General features: G+C 42.5%; 1 protein-coding gene across 2 annotated transcripts in view; it reads right to left on the bottom strand.

The window, feature by feature from the left end:
* The window catches only part of CSTPP1 (centriolar satellite-associated tubulin polyglutamylase complex regulator 1), a 147,130-nt gene that overhangs the window by 108,336 nt on the left and 23,063 nt on the right, over positions 1 to 15,731 (bottom strand). For both annotated transcript variants that reach the window (XM_080931750.1, XM_080931749.1), the window contains exon 2: positions 12,859 to 12,961. In XM_080931750.1, the coding sequence (XP_080787876.1) occupies positions 12,859 to 12,961 (103 nt within the window). The remainder of the gene's footprint in view (positions 1 to 12,858; positions 12,962 to 15,731) is intronic.

Genomic DNA, 15,731 nt, shown 5'->3' on the forward strand with positions numbered 1-15,731 from the left:
GAATAAAGGGAAAAACAGAAGTATATCTGAAGAGCTCCTAATTGAAAATTTACCAGAACTAATTTGAAAACAAAACAAAACAATCAAATAATCAAGCTGTGGCCAGCAAACTGACTTAGTGGGCAAAGGTATTTGCTGCCAGGCCTGACGACCTGAGTCCAGCCTGCGGAACTTGGAACTGTCATGGTGAAGGGAGACAATGACTCCCTCAACTTGTCCTCTGACCTCTATACATGAGTGTGGAACATGTGACCATGTGGAAGTTCACACACACATTCACAAAACAAATAAATAAATGTAAAAAAAAAAAAAGTAAAACACCAAGCTACAGGTTCAAGAAGCACTAAATAACAAATAGTTTAAAAAATACTTTTAAAAATCAAACTGTTTAAAGAATGTCAAAACTGCCAAAACCCAAAGACCAAGAAGAGATACCCAAAACATAGGCAGAGATTAAAAAAACAAAACAGATAACCAAGTATTTGCTCTAAGAGGCAAATGTAAGGTGCAGCCCTCAACAGAAATTGGTAAAACCGTGTCAACCTGTATTTTACAGTGAGCAGAAACTGCCCTTCAGAGCGAAAGCGTCTGCAACCCCATGGGAAGAACAAAATTACCAACCAACCAAACCCTCCACAGCTCCAAGGAACTAAAACACTAATGAGTTCACATGGAGAGACTCATGGCTCCAGGTACATATGCAGCAGAGGATAGCGTTGTCTGCCATCAATGGGAAGAGAGGACTTTGGTCCAGCAAAGGTTCGTTTTCCCAGTGTAGGGGAATGCCAAGGCACTGAGATGGGAGAGGGTGGTTGGAAGAGGGAGCACCTTCATGGAGGCAATGGGAGGGGGAGGGAGGGAGAATGGGATTGGGGAGAAAGGTGATAACATCTGAAATGTAAATATCCAATAAAAAAGGAAGAAAGAAAGAGAAATTAAGAAAGAAAGAAAGGAAGAAAGAAAGGAAGAAAGAAAGGAAGAAAGAAAGAAACTGCCCTTCAAACATGGACAATGTTGCTGCTGATCTACCCAGGGCACCGCCCACACTAGGAAAGTGTCCCACCCTCCCACCCCAGCCTGCAGCAGAGTCCGAGCTTCCCACTAGTAAGTTACTGACACTGACAGCTTTCATCCTGCCTTTAGAAGATGTATCACTGGTGCAGCTGAAGAGAGGAATGAGACCAGCTCAATCGTTCCACATTTTATAACTCTAACATTAGTACAGACACAGAAAAACAGTCGGGATCAAAACGATATTCAGGAGCTGTCAAGATGTCTTAGTGGTTAAGAGCACTTGGCCGCTCTTTCGAGGATGCAGATCCTGTTCCCACTACCTACTGGGAGGTTCACAAGCATACCTAACTCCAGTTCTAGGGGTCCAAAGCCATCTTCCAATATTGTCAGGCACCAGGTATGTACATGTATGATGCAAAACACATATATACGCAAAATAAAGCTAGAAATGCTTAAAACGACAATTTTAGAATAGAATCTCCACGAGGGCCGGGATTCCTCCTATGTTTTGTTCACCACCACATCCCTAGTATCTACAACACTGAGTAAGGCACAGGCACTCACGCAGTAAAGGCGTGAGGATGAGTGGGGTCGGCAATGACTGACCAGAGTTTATCCAACACTCACCTTAAGCATAACAAGCCCTTCACACCCATTGTGTAATTTAACCCTTCCTCCCAACAATTCATCAACAAGCATTTTTACGTACGAATCTCAGTTTTTACAGAAGAAGCTAAGCAACCTGCCCAAACCACACTGGCAGGCCCTCAAACAAAGACCAAAGTCTATATTCTGAACCATTATGCTACTGTGCTTTCATGCCATATTAAAAGCCCCCTTTCCCTCCTATCCAGATTCTGTCTTTCCCAGTGAAAAAGAGCTCCTCGGTGTTGCCCTATGTAACTGCTCTTATTTATCTAAGACCCTCTCTCGGCTCGCTGGTCTGCATAACTAATGCTATGGCGGAAGAGCTCGTCATGTGCTCCTGTTTTCTGCTCCTCTGTGAACGTTATCCTCAGCCAGAGTGCAGCTCTTTACAGGCACATTCCTATGGATACATGATGCTTTGTCACAATGCTTACTGTATGGCAAAGGAATGAAGAAAAACATTTAGTCAGAAAAATATGCAAGAAACAGAGTGTTTGGGGATCAGACTTGTATGGTTTAAAATTCTAAACATCACATTAGACTAAGAAAAACACTTTCTTTAAAAGGTGGTTTTTACATCAAACTTTCCGTAGAATCCCCTGGATGTTCAGGGCAATCTGGAGATAACAGTTCTCAGTTAAACCTCTTAACAGGGCATGTGACTTACATATTAGGTGAAGTAGGAGAGTGTACAGATAAACAATTATCCACACATGTGTAAACGGCATCTTGTGTGGTGTAAATAGATCCCCCTGTGTGGAACGGCCTGTATAATGTTCTCTCCGGGCCCTGTGGTTTCTCAATGCATTCCAACTGCTCAGAGGCTGGAGTCTGACTGCCAGCTCGAGGAGTGAGGACCTCAGGAGAGAAGGTCTGCTTCCCATTACCCTGAACAGCACAGCCAGAGGGAGGAGCACAAACCATAAAACTGGACCTCGGGTCTCCCATCACACCTTGACAGCTTTTTAATCTTGAGAGGCAGAGGAAATTCAGTGAGGACATTGAAGATAAATGAACAGGATGAATGGGGGTGGGGGGAGAAAGAGAAGGAAGGAAAGGAGAGGAGAGGAGAGGGAAAGGGAGAGGGAGAGGGAGAGGGAGAGGAGAGGAGAGAGGGGAGTTGGAGAGAGAGCTCTGCAGTTAAGAACATTAATTGCTCTTCCAGAGGCCCTGGGTTCAATTCCCAGGACCCACCTGGCAGATCACTATCTGTAAACTTCAGTTCTGGAGACCTGACACCCTCACACAGATACAACAATGCACAGAAAAAAATACAAAGAAGAACATCATTCAGCGAGACAGAAGCTCTGTTAGACAGTTATCTGAATGAACAATCAAGTGGCTGGCACTAAGTGGCTGTCACATGGTAAATTGATTATCAACTGTTTGGATCTCAAAAGCACACAGAATGTAGAGTGAGGAAGAACTATTATAAAACATGAGGTGACCTGGAGTCCTCAACCTTGAGCCCATTTCAGTTTCAAAGAGGAAGAAGCCGAAGATTATGACGTTTTAAGAAATAACAAGGCAAAAAGAAGCAAACTGCACATAATGAGAGCTGACTGGACATGGTTAGATAGATATTTTATGTGTCATTTGACTTGTTTAATTGTCACATGAAAAAGTTATCATCCCTGGTAATAATCTAGAGCTGGGGGAAAAATCACAGCAGAGACATTAATTAAGCCATTCACTGTTGATGGCACTAAATGACATGGCAAGGAATCCAAGCATCATACACATGAGGCACACCTGTAACCCCAGCATTTGGGAGGCAGAAAGATTGCTGCAAGTTCTGGGCTAGCCTGGTCTACAGAGCAAGCCAGGGCCATGCAGTCAGACCGATCAGAGGAAGAAAAAAGCAAAAATAAAAAAGACAAACGGACGAATTGAAGGCTGTTTCCATAATCATGAAAGAACTGCAGTCAAGGTGTTTTCTACTCTCACAACCCAAAACTCAGCATCCTTGGAATCTTCTACCTCAGATAAATTCACAGGCATCTCCGATAAGATGGCATCCACTTCTGATGGTCAAAGAAAGGAGTCACAGTTCTGGCCTCAGGGAAGAAATAGGTTGACTCTGACCACTCTGACAGATCCTGAGAAAAAACTTTGTTTGGAGCAGGTCCTTGGCTACAAGGACACATGTGCTGTGACCAGACAACCACTCCGTAGATGTGAGTAGTACAGGGCTTCGTTTCCCTTCGTTTCTCTTTTCTCAGGGAAGAGCCACTGCTGTGTGGCAGCCACAATCAGAACTGTTCTTCATTCTCCTCTTCCTGCCATCCCATCCCGGTTCATTCTAAAGAGCTGCTTCAAGCACCAGGCTGTTCTTTCCTGTTCTTGTGCCAAGGCTGCCCCCACCACCAGAGAGCTTTGGGAGCTCTGGGAAAATTATGGAGACAATTAAAAGCACAAAAGAATTTAAATTGCTCTGTTGATAAAGTAACATTTGTTAACTTCTGACAGGCTGCTTTATGTTATGAACAGTACAGCAGATTTGTTGATTCAGATTCATGTGAGTCTACTTGACTGCCAGAGAGCACTCCGGGAATTCACAGAGTTGTGAGAGACCGAGTTTGAGGACTCAGACTGAGTAAAGTCTGATCTTTAAAGTATTTATAGATTGCAATAAATCAAGTTGTTTCTCTAAGGAGAAATATTACAGTGTGAAGAATTATACCTACATTTTATACTAGCAAAAGCAGTTCCCATGGAAACAGAAGTATCATGGGTGAACCTTAGGAGTCTTTCAGCCTTCATCTCCTCTAACTGGGCTCCTAACAGCTGAGGTCCTCTTAACTGGGGAGGGGAGGGGGAGTGGGACCAGTTACTACTTCTCTAACCTTTGGCTCTACATTCTCAATGAGTTAGGGGACCAGTAGGCTGTGAAATCACTTCCTGGGTCACCGGGTCAAGTGCTGCTTGCTGGACAGTTTCCTGTAATGGTGACATGAAGGGCCTGAAGAAGGAATGGACAGTTCTTGTATCCTCAATGGCTCAGCATCAGATAGATTCTGGTGACTCTTAATTCCCTGCTGTGGCTCCCTGGAGTGTGTCTTTCATAGTAAACCTCTCCTCATACAGAAAAGGCCAGACATCACTATGCATTTCACAAATGCCAGTTTAACAGAAGTGTCTGGGCCAGTAACAGGACAGTACTGCTTTAACTGAAGGAAAATCTATTCCTGGCAATCCTGAGTCTCTGAGAATCCAGCTGCTGACAATGAGAAATGGTTGTTTTCTGTTTCAATGTGTCAACTTTAGCTAAGAGCTGAATTATGGAAAAAGGCAGGAGTGGGTGGCTCTGGGAAGGAGCCTGTAATAGGATCAGTCACTATTAACTACACCACATTTTGACTTAATTTAACAACAATTAAGTAGAGAAAACATAGGGCAGAAATGGCCTGGGGAAGCCTTATACCCATCCTTGATGCACAGGCATAAGCTTGGAAGTTTCTCGGGCCCCAGTTCTCTGCCCCTCTGCTGCCATGGGACCAAGATAAATCAAAACAACAGCACTTACATGAGAGATGGTAAGTCTGAAAACCCTGCTAACTCTAGAAATGTCTTTGTCCTGACTGCTCTAGACCGTTTACAGGCCTTGGGAGCACCCGCCTTATAGAAGAAACGGTTTGCGTTTCTTAGGCTGTGTGCATGGTACACGCCCAGTGGTGTCTACAGAGCCTGAGAGAGAGTTGGGTTCTGTTGCACTAGAGAAAAAGCCAGTTGTGAGCTGTCTGTTGAGAGCTGCTATGAGGATGCAGGGAACTGGACCCAGGCCCTCTGTGGCAGTAGTGAGTGCTCTCCAGTCTCTGCATCTGTATTTTCTAGTCAAGGACTGTTTTCACTAGAATTATATCGTCAGTGATTTATGAGTATACCCTACTGGGATTTTTTTCTTCTATGAGTAAATTAATAAGATTCACATTTCATGGATTTCTTCTAATCAGGACAATAAAGAAGAAATTTGATGCTGAAGCTTTTTATGATAGTCATCCAAAAAAGCATTCAACTTCTCAAGTGAATTCTGATCATTACTATGGAACGAAATTGGATTGTTCCTTTCCTAAAAACCTAATAAATAAAGCCTCCCATTTCCATACTTATACTACATGAAAGATAACACAAATAATTTTTCTGACTGCTTTATTACTTTTCTGATCAAATCTGAGCAAGGCATGAGGGAAGCTACTGTCTACAGAACGGCTCTTTTGTTAAAACATTAAGTCCACAAGGGCATGCACCTTGGCATATTCCCTGACAGCCATTGCCAAGAACACAGTAGCACATGAAATAGAAGAAAATTATCTTTCCTAACAAAGTCAGAGTAGGTGATCAAGGCAAAGAGAAGGGGTAGCCTGTGGAATGTTACTGACCCCTGACATGCTGGCTCTCAGGGTCTTCTCCTCCCAGTACTCACCGCATCCTAATCACAGAACCCTAGTTATTTCCTGTTCTTTATCTCATTATAGTTATCACCGTAGAACCTCCAGAATGTTACTTTTATATGTCGGAATTCCCAAATGTGTGAAATGAGACTAATACTGATAAACTACCTCATAAGTGTGTGGAAATTAAATGACAATGTATGCTGAGAATGATGCTTAGCACAGTGTTCACAAACCACACCTCTTACGGCATCCCTTCTTCACAGAATGTCTGTAAGGGTATGCACCTTGTCTTCTCTCCTGATACAGGTCATTGCCAAGTACACAGAAGCACGTAGTAAGTAGTCGAAGATGGTTACTGAGGGGGGCTGGAGATGTAGCTCACTTGGTAGAGTGTCTGTCTAGCTTACAAAGTAGTTCTCGGTTCAGTACCCATCGCACATGCCTGTGATTCCAGCACTCAGGTAGAAGGAGAATCAGAAGTTCAAGGTTGAGCTTGGTGGTTAAGTGCACGTGTTGCTCTGACAGAGAACCCAAGTTCAACTCCTAACACCTGCATGATAGCTCACAACCGTAACTTCAGTCTTAGGGGATCTGATACTCTCTTCATACAGGCATGCATGTGGGCCAGGGGCCCACTTGCTGGCAAAACACCCATGCACATAAAATAATAAGATAAGTAAAAAAAATTTTAAATAAAAGTTCAAGGTCACATTTGGTTACACAGTGAGTTCAGGGTCAGCTTGGGTCACATGAGACCAAGACCCTATTTGGAAAAACTTAAATAAAGTAGGCATTGAAGTAAAATCTGGCTTATGATTTTGTCCTTAAAATAAAGCTCTATCAGGTCAGGAGAGGTGGCTCAGCAGTGAAGAGCACGTGTTGCTCTTGCAGAAGATCCAGGCTCTCTTTCCAGTGCCCACATGGTGGCTCACAACCATCTATAATTCTTGTTCCAGGGGATCCAATGTCCTCCTCTGACTTCTGCAGGCACCAGGAACACACAGTACATACATACATGCAGGCAAAACATTAATACATAAAAGTAAAAATAAATCTAAAAGAGACTTTAATAAACTTCTACTGATGAAGTTGTCTATGTACTTCTGACTCTTGCAACCAAAGCTGTCATCATGGAAACTTCAGCGAAAATGAAAAGGAATACAACACAGAGACAAAGGGACCTCTTGCCCAGGGAGCAAGGCCACAGCACTGCTCTTCTCTATATTAGGATGTGGAGGTCAAGCTCCCTGACGCCACAGGGCTGTAGCTATCAGTTAACTGTGAGGAATGGTCCCCAGTCCTGACGGCTGTTCTCAAGTTCCAGCCTTTTTCTTTCTTTCTCTCAACATTACTTTCCAATGTCTTAAAAAAACCATGGTTCTCCTGTTACCCTTACCACAAGAACCTGGCCATGCTATGCTGTGGTCTCTAAGTTACAGCAACTTCGCCCCATTTTCTTGGATGAATATCCTCAGAGACTCTGGCCCAGTGCTGACCTGGTCCATTCTTATAGGAGCACTGCAAATATGGATTCCCTTCACCTTCCTGTTTGGAGAACAACAATCAAAGGCAGACACTGTACACAGAGGTAAATCCTATGGGGGTACCTTCCTGCTTTCAAGTTCTCTAGTGCTCAGTCTTGGAGACACAGACACAGTGCTGGCCACACTGCAAGGATGCGGTGTTAGAGTCCAGCTGCTGCTCAGGCCACAATACACTCCGCAGCCCTTTGCATTCACAGAGATCAATGGGCAGGTATCCCATGTGACACACTGTCCTTGGTCCCTACCTAACAGACTTCCAGGTGCCAAAATCTCTCACCTGGGGAAATGAGTATTCATCAAAGGAAGCACTACTGGTAGCTACACAGCTGGTCCCTAACCATTTCCCTGATCCCTGCATGGGTATCAGAGAACCAGGCTACAGGTTAGTCACTCTTTTAATGAAACCCATAGCCCAGCAATCTGCCTCAGTGTCTCTCTTGAACCCCTCCTGCAAGACCTTGTTTTCAAACTTAGGGACTTGTTTTCAAACATGAGCAATCAAAGTGACATTACAGGTGAAAGGTCAAACCAGCAGAAAGTCCTCTGAGAAACACCCATGCTCAATGTATGGAAAGGTATGGGCTTGACGAGATGGAAGTATACACGATTATGTGCTTTTTAGAAAGTCAAACTTACTGTTCTTTAAAGACAGCTCTAATTCATCTCCCCAAAAGTTACCAGACACAGCTACATGATGAGCTTGGACGATGAGCTCTCAGGGAGACTTCAAAAGCTGCCCAAACAATAAGAGACTTAGAAAAAAAGTCATGTAAAGGCTTTCTGTAATGTTAGGCGGGAGAGGGCAGCAGACTTTGTCATACTGCAGGTGATGCTTCATTTCTTAGCTCTGACAATGATTAGCTTTTGAACTTGAAGCTCTCTTACATTTAAATTGAGGAACCTCCATCAATTAATAAAATAGGGGTAACCATGATGCCTAGTTCAAAGACCTGAGGCCATCTCAGCTTGGTGCTCAGAAGCCTGCTCAGGTTAGCCAGAAGAGAACAGTTTCTCCTTCTCTTCCGAATCACTACGAGCCTGTCCCTGAACAAGAGCATTGTCACTACATAAATCACGTTCACAAAGCAAAACCACAAGCTCCCACCATCTGGGTCTCTGAGTACCACCGCTACTACTGCCCATTTGAGGGTAGAACTTCAAGTCTTTCTGTTTAATGTCTTCGTTGCTTTGATGCTGGGTCACTTTTCACATATCAAAATAACTTAGCTTGAGCCAAAGCTATACAGTGTCACGTATATGCTATTCTCATACCTTATATGAATTTTAGTTTTCTGAGAAAAAGAAACAGCTCGATTGACAACTAGGTTTCCATCAATATTATGAAAAAAAAATCTTGAGCTTCTTTTAAACAGTGTATTAGTAGATTAATTAAAAAACAAACAAACTCAAAACCTACAAGAGCCAACAGCATACTGGCTCTCTAGAGTTCAATGTCATTTACATAGGCCAGTGAAGTTTGATTTTTAAAATCAAAACAGAGACAAACTGTATACACTTTTGAAAAGAAGAATATAGATAGCTTTGTCCTCTGAAATCAACAATAGATGGGGACTGGGGAGAAAATAGTATAAGAGGATCAAGACTAAGAGTATTAAACAAGTATGCCAGAGCATAAAATGTAAATTGTTACTGATTCAAGACATGTTTACTAACATGTTTACAAGCTTTGCACACCACACCAATGCTGGAAAAGCAAAGGTGAAAGGAAATGATGCCCATCCACAGGACTCCTGCAGGGCAGTGGGAAGATGTATAAAGGAGATGGGGGTGGGGATGGATGAAAGACGGTCAGAAGAACATTCCCCAGGGGGCTCATATTTCACTTGGTAAACAGCTGCCAGAGAGCTGGTACAGATTCAATGGCCTAGAAACTCGAACCTTGTCAGGTCGGTAAAGGCAAACATGGCTATGCAATCTCAGGCTTTATCCTCTGTCCACTTTGGTCAATTCAGCCCACACCATGAGAACAAGTGCCCCGTCTCTACCCAGTATCCTGGAGAAGACTGAGTGAGAAAACTGGTTCTCTTCCCAAGAAACTAGTTTATCCTCTGGAAACTTAAAATTCCAGTGTATAAAAACATCTAGATGTTAAGGCTAGGAAAGTGGTTCAGTGTTAGAATGTTTATTTAACATAAGCAAGACACCAGGTTCCAGCCACAGTACCATACAAAGAAAGAAGAAAAGGAAGGAAAAGGAAGGAAGGAAGGAAGGAAGGAAGGAAAGAAAGAGGGGGAGAGGGAGGAAGGGAGGGAAGGAGGAAAGAAGTTAAATGAAGAAAGGAGAAGAAAAAAAATCTACATTTCATCAATTTTATTTCCAAGAACTCTAGCAAAGCAAAAGAGCTAGGGAGGGCCAAACATCCCTTTAATAACAAGTCACATTGTTTAGACCACTAGAACAATGTCTGGTGTCCAGAGAGCCTCTGGAGACCCGAGAGTGAAAAGATAGATACCTTTATATTCAAGGAAGACAGGAGCCATCAAAGGTTAACTCCCCCTTTCTTAGAATGTCCCAAAAACACAAGAAAAAGGGAATATTAGTAATAATACTAACAAATGTAAAATAACCAATAAAATTAACTCCACCTGTGTTTCCTTAGAATAACCGTTCATGAATATTAAAGTGTTTTTAACTGATTGGCTTAAAAATCGTTCAGTGATATTCTCAAAATGGTAATCATATTCCCTTTCAAACACTCAGTGAGTCCTTTACAATGAAGTATGACCTTTTAAAAATATGTAATCATTAAGCAATTAGTACCACACCATGTGAAAAGTGTACAAGCACAGCATCCAAATCAAGTCCATGAGAAAAAGCAGCCATGAACACAATCACCAAACAAAGGAAACCAGAGTGAGTGTTGTGAATAAAGGAAAGTTAAAAATCCTAAGAGGGATGCAGCTATTGAGCTTGCTCTGTGATTAAGAGCCCCAGCCACCACTGCAGAGGACCCTGGGTCAATCCCTAGTACCACATGGTGACTCACAACCATCTATAATTGCAGTTCTACGAACTCTGACACTTTCTAACCTCCATGGGCATCAGGCATGCACACGGTGCACAGAAACTCATGTAGACAAAACACTCATACACATAAAATTTTAAAACACATTGTTAACCCTAAAAAGGCAAACCACAAACAAAAGTCACAAGGAAGCTCCAGAAACACACCTAATGAATCAAAAAACTTACTACAGTCTTGACCGTTCATGAGACACACAAAGGAGCTACACCAAAGGCATGTTGAACATGTGGAACAGCTCTCAACCCACCTGCCCAATCAAGATTCATTGCTGCTACACCATCATCAATGACCTAATCTATTACCGTTCATTGTCTTAATCAGGGTTTTACTGCTGCAATGAAGTACTGTGACCAAAAGTAAAGTTGGGAAGAAAGGGGTTTATTTGGCTCACACTTGCACATCACAATCCAGCACTGGAGGAAGTCAGGACAGGAACTCAAGCAGGGCAGGAACCTGGAGGCAGGAGCTGATGCGAGGCCATGGAGGAGTGCTGCTTATCAGCCTGCTTCCCTGGGCTGCTCAGCCTGCCTTTTTTTTTTTTTTTTTTTTTTTTTTTAATATTTATTTATTTATATATCAGCACACTGTCGCTGTCTTCAGACACACCAGAAGAGGGCATTAGATCTCATTACAGATGGTTGTGAGCCACCATGTGGTTGCTGGGGTTTGAACTCATGATCTCTGAAAGAGCAGCCAGTGCTCTTAACCACTGAGCCATCTCTCCAGCCCTTTTATTAAAAAACCTCTTTTAATTTATTCATTTGTCCACTTTACATCCTAATCCCAGCCACCCCCTCCTTCCAGTCCCCACTCACATGGCTCCTCCCTCACCTCTAAGAAGTGAGGGGTCTCCCCTAGGGAACCAACTCACCCTGGCACCTCAAGTCACTGCTTTCTTATAGAACTCAGGACTACCGCCCAGGAATAGCACCACCCACAACAGGTTTGGCCCTTCCCCATTGATCACTAATTGAGAAAATGCCTTCAGGTGAGAAAATTTCCTCACCTCAGGCTCCTTTCTCTGTGATGACTCCAGCTTGTGTCAAGTTGACACAAAACCAACCAGTGCACCTTGTCAACTTGAACCACAATCATATCTCCTTATGTCCAAATGAAAACAACCAGGTCATAATGGCCTAACATGTAAACACATTGTAAATTTAGAATAGGTGGCAATGTCCATTGGGGAACATCTTTTTCACAAAATAGAATCTTAGCTGGGTAGGACCCTTAGGTCACCACTCCCTAATTCCATTGAATATCTTTAATCTGTTTATGTCCTTGAACACATGATTTGGTTCCATTCCACTTCTTGGTAACCCTTGAACCAAACATTTTGTATTTTTACTTTCTCAACTTGCTAGGTTTGATCAAAACGCTATTCATAAGAGTGAACCACAGGACAGATTCTATACTAGGCTGTTTTGAGATTTGTCAATACAAGTAGTCTAAATCTCTTCACCTTAGCCTCAGGCAGACTCCAGACAAGAACAAAAAGCAGCCACATTCTTCACCAAAATATTACAAGGGAGATCTCTAGGCAACATGCTAAAATTCTCCTCCTCTGAAACCCCTTGAGCCAGGCTCCCACACTTGAAATCCCTCTCAGCACCATTTCTTCCATGCTTCTATTAGTGTAGCCTATTAAGCCCCCCCCCCCTCGCTTAAAACATTCTACTACTTTCCTAATTCAAAATCCCCAAATCCACATTCCTCAAAACAAAGGCATGGTCAGGCCTATCACAGCAACACTCTATTACTGGTCCCAACTTCTGTCTTTGTTAGTTTTATTGATGCATAGAAACCATGACCAAAGAAACTCTTATAAAGGCTAACATTTAATTAGGGCTGGCTTACAGTTCCACAGGTTTAATCCAATATCATCAAGGTAGGAAGCAAAACAGAATACAGGCAGACATGGTGCTAGAAGAGCTGAGAGTTCTACATCTTGATCAGAAGACAGCCAGGCAGATATTAGATTCCACACTGGGCAGAGGTTCAGCATAGGAGACCTTAAAGACCACACCTCCAATAAGGTCACATCTACTCCAATAACTCCACACCTCCAAGTAGTGCCACTCTGTGGCCAAGCATTCAAACACATGAATCTATGGGGGGCCAAACCTATTCAAACCACCACATTCCTGGATCCTGCCTGCTTTCAAGTACCTCCTTTGTGCCTGCTCAATTAGCAAAGCATTCATGTACTCACTATTCAGTGAAGAACCGGGCAATGCCATACTGGCTAATGTCCTCCTTGTTCTCCAGAAGCTGGCACACTGCATCCTCCATGTATGTGAGGACGTGCCTCTGAGCTGCAAACAGAAAGAAAGGAGGAAAATGGAAGAGATTAAAAAAAAAAAAAAAAAGTTCTCTCAATCCCAATGAAAGGCCATGTAAGTCAAGGTATTATTTCTGACCTGGAGGAGTAGACTAGAATAAAGAGACAAAGCTCGCTGGGCATAACTAAGCTACAATCCTAAAGGGCAAAAGAAACAAGTGCAGAACATGACCTACTGAGACCTGACTAACGTTCATTCCCACCCTCCATTCCTGTTTCAATAACTAAGAGCTTCAGCTCCACCCTTTTCTCTACATCTTCCATCCTTCCCCATCTGTGCATGATCAAAAAGTATTTCAGGAAATAGAGGATCCGATTCTAAAGAAAATCCAGATTAAATTTTAAAACATCACTAGAAAAGGTTATGGACCATAAAAAATTCAGTACTGTTACACACACATACACATGCACTATGTATATATAAATATATATTATATATATATATAATTAGAAACAGCAAGAACTTATTAGATATACTTATTATTAGGTGTACACACAACCTGCATTTGCTGTGATTGGGAAATGTGTGAACTCATCACAGGCTTGTCAAAATAAGCTCAATTCAAAAAAACAAAGCATCAAAGAGACTGTTAGGGACTAGGAAGTGGGTCAAAAGGGCGTGGGACACAGAGGGCAGAAGAACGGAGTATGAATATGACCAATGCATTATGTACATAGATATAAAAGTCACAGTAAAATCTGTTAATTTGTACCATAATTAACAGATATCGGGGGTCTGGAGAGATGGCTCAGTGGTTAAGAGCACTGACTGCTCTTCCAGAACTCCTGAGTTCAAATGCCAGAAACCACATGGTGGTTCACAACCATCTGTAATGAGGTCTGATGCCCACTTCTGGTGTGTCTGAAGACAGTTACAGTGTGCTTATATATAATAAATAAATAAATAAATCTTTTTAAAAATACATTAATAATTTACTTTTAAATACAGTCTTAGATAAATAAATTTGTTTTGTTTTCTTTTTAGTACAGAATAGAGTCTATTCAGGGGATGGGGAGGGGAGTTGAGATGGTAATAGAGGCAGAAAAAGGGGCAGAGAAAAAGGGGGAGAGAGTAGAGAAGTAGAGGCTGGTCATGAGCATGAGAGAGAAGGGGGGATGGAGAAAGAGGGGGGAAGGGAATGGGGAGAGAGTGGGAGAAAGAAGGAAAGAGCAAGAACGATAGATTTGTTTTTTAATTTGGCTTTTTGAAACAGGAGGATAGTCTGGAATCACTACGTAGACTAGGCTGGCCTAGAACTCAGAGATCTGGCTGCCTCTGCCTCCTGAGTATTGGGATTAAGGACATGTGCCTCAGTACCTAGTGTAAAAGTACATTAACATTAGAAGCACCTGGGTTTGAGTACCTGCCTTTGTAGCTTAATTTTGAAGAGTTACTTTGTTTATACTTGATTTAGGCTTTATCAAGCATATTAAACTGGGAAAATGTAGCCAGACCATTATTAAAATACAGCCACCTTTCTACCACTGCTGTGTTCCCCTTCCTTTCTCCTACCCACTAAACACTGATCTTACAAAACTCTTCCTTCCTCGGGCTCTGTGGGTTTTGATGACTTACCTGCACCTAAGGCTAGTACAAGAATCCAGTAACCTCCCCCCACCCTTTGATAAAAGGGTGAGGAAGGAAAGAGCTTCTACTTAGAAGCAAATCCTGGTGCTTCTCCTCCCTAGCTCCAGGGACTAAAAGTCAGTGGGTGTGTTTTCATAGTAGTTAGAATCAAAGTATTATCATATTGGGGGTTGGGAAATGAATTTTTTTCTTAGGAAATAGACTGGAAGGGAGTGGAACTGTACCAGTTTAATACCAGAGAAGTATCTTCCAGTCAGACACAGTCTACTAAGTTACAAATAACACCTATCATCCTTGAGTTCCTATCCGGCTTATTGAGCAAATATGCCAGACACTATACTGATCATTCTAATGCATTAGTTTAGTTCACATTAGCAGTAATCCTGTGATAGGTTACTTATGGACTAATACTGTATAGTTAAGATGGCTGAGAGCTGACAGGTTAAAGCAAGCTCAAGACTACACAGCTAGTATAGTAAGAAAGAACCTGAGGGTTAGAAAACCAAGGTTTGTCTTCTTCAAACATCCATGCTTTTCTCAAAATGCCTTATCACTAACACCTTTCAGTCAGCCAGAGAAGTAAAAGTCACATTAATTTTACACAGAACATAAGGCATGAGTGTAGCAAAATCACCTAAGGGGTGTGGTCCAGTGCTGTCTATGAGAACTGCGGGCATACGTGTACATACATGGGTGTCACGTGTGTGAGCACCTTTCTGTCCTGTCCCTGCCTGCATACCAAGCGGTACCTATGTGAAGTCAGGACTTGTCTATGGATTTCTGAATGTCTAACCAAGAACTGCTCAAATTATTCACCCCACCCTTTCGCAGGTCACAAAGTGGAACTAGAAAGTGCTGGTTCTTTCTTTAATCTGAGTGAAGGGGTAGGAGTTAAAAAGCCACAGACAGGAGCAAAAGGCTCCGTGGTGTGGGAATTCCACCCAGCCACAGAGCAAGGGTGAAGCTCTCTAATTGTTCTTCCTGGTCCTCACCTGTGCTCTTATCAGTCTGGTGTTCTCTCTGTGGTTAAGCGTACCACCCAACCCCGGAAAATCCTTACAGTTGATCAAACTTCAAGAGAAGTAGTAAGTCCAAGGCTCTTTTGCCTGGCAGTAAATGTGGAGAGTGATCCTTTGTTCTGCTTTGTAAATGCAAA

This window comes from Micromys minutus, assembly GCF_963924665.1.
Source record: "Micromys minutus genome assembly, chromosome: 17".
Classification (NCBI taxonomy): Eukaryota; Metazoa; Chordata; class Mammalia; order Rodentia; family Muridae; genus Micromys; species Micromys minutus.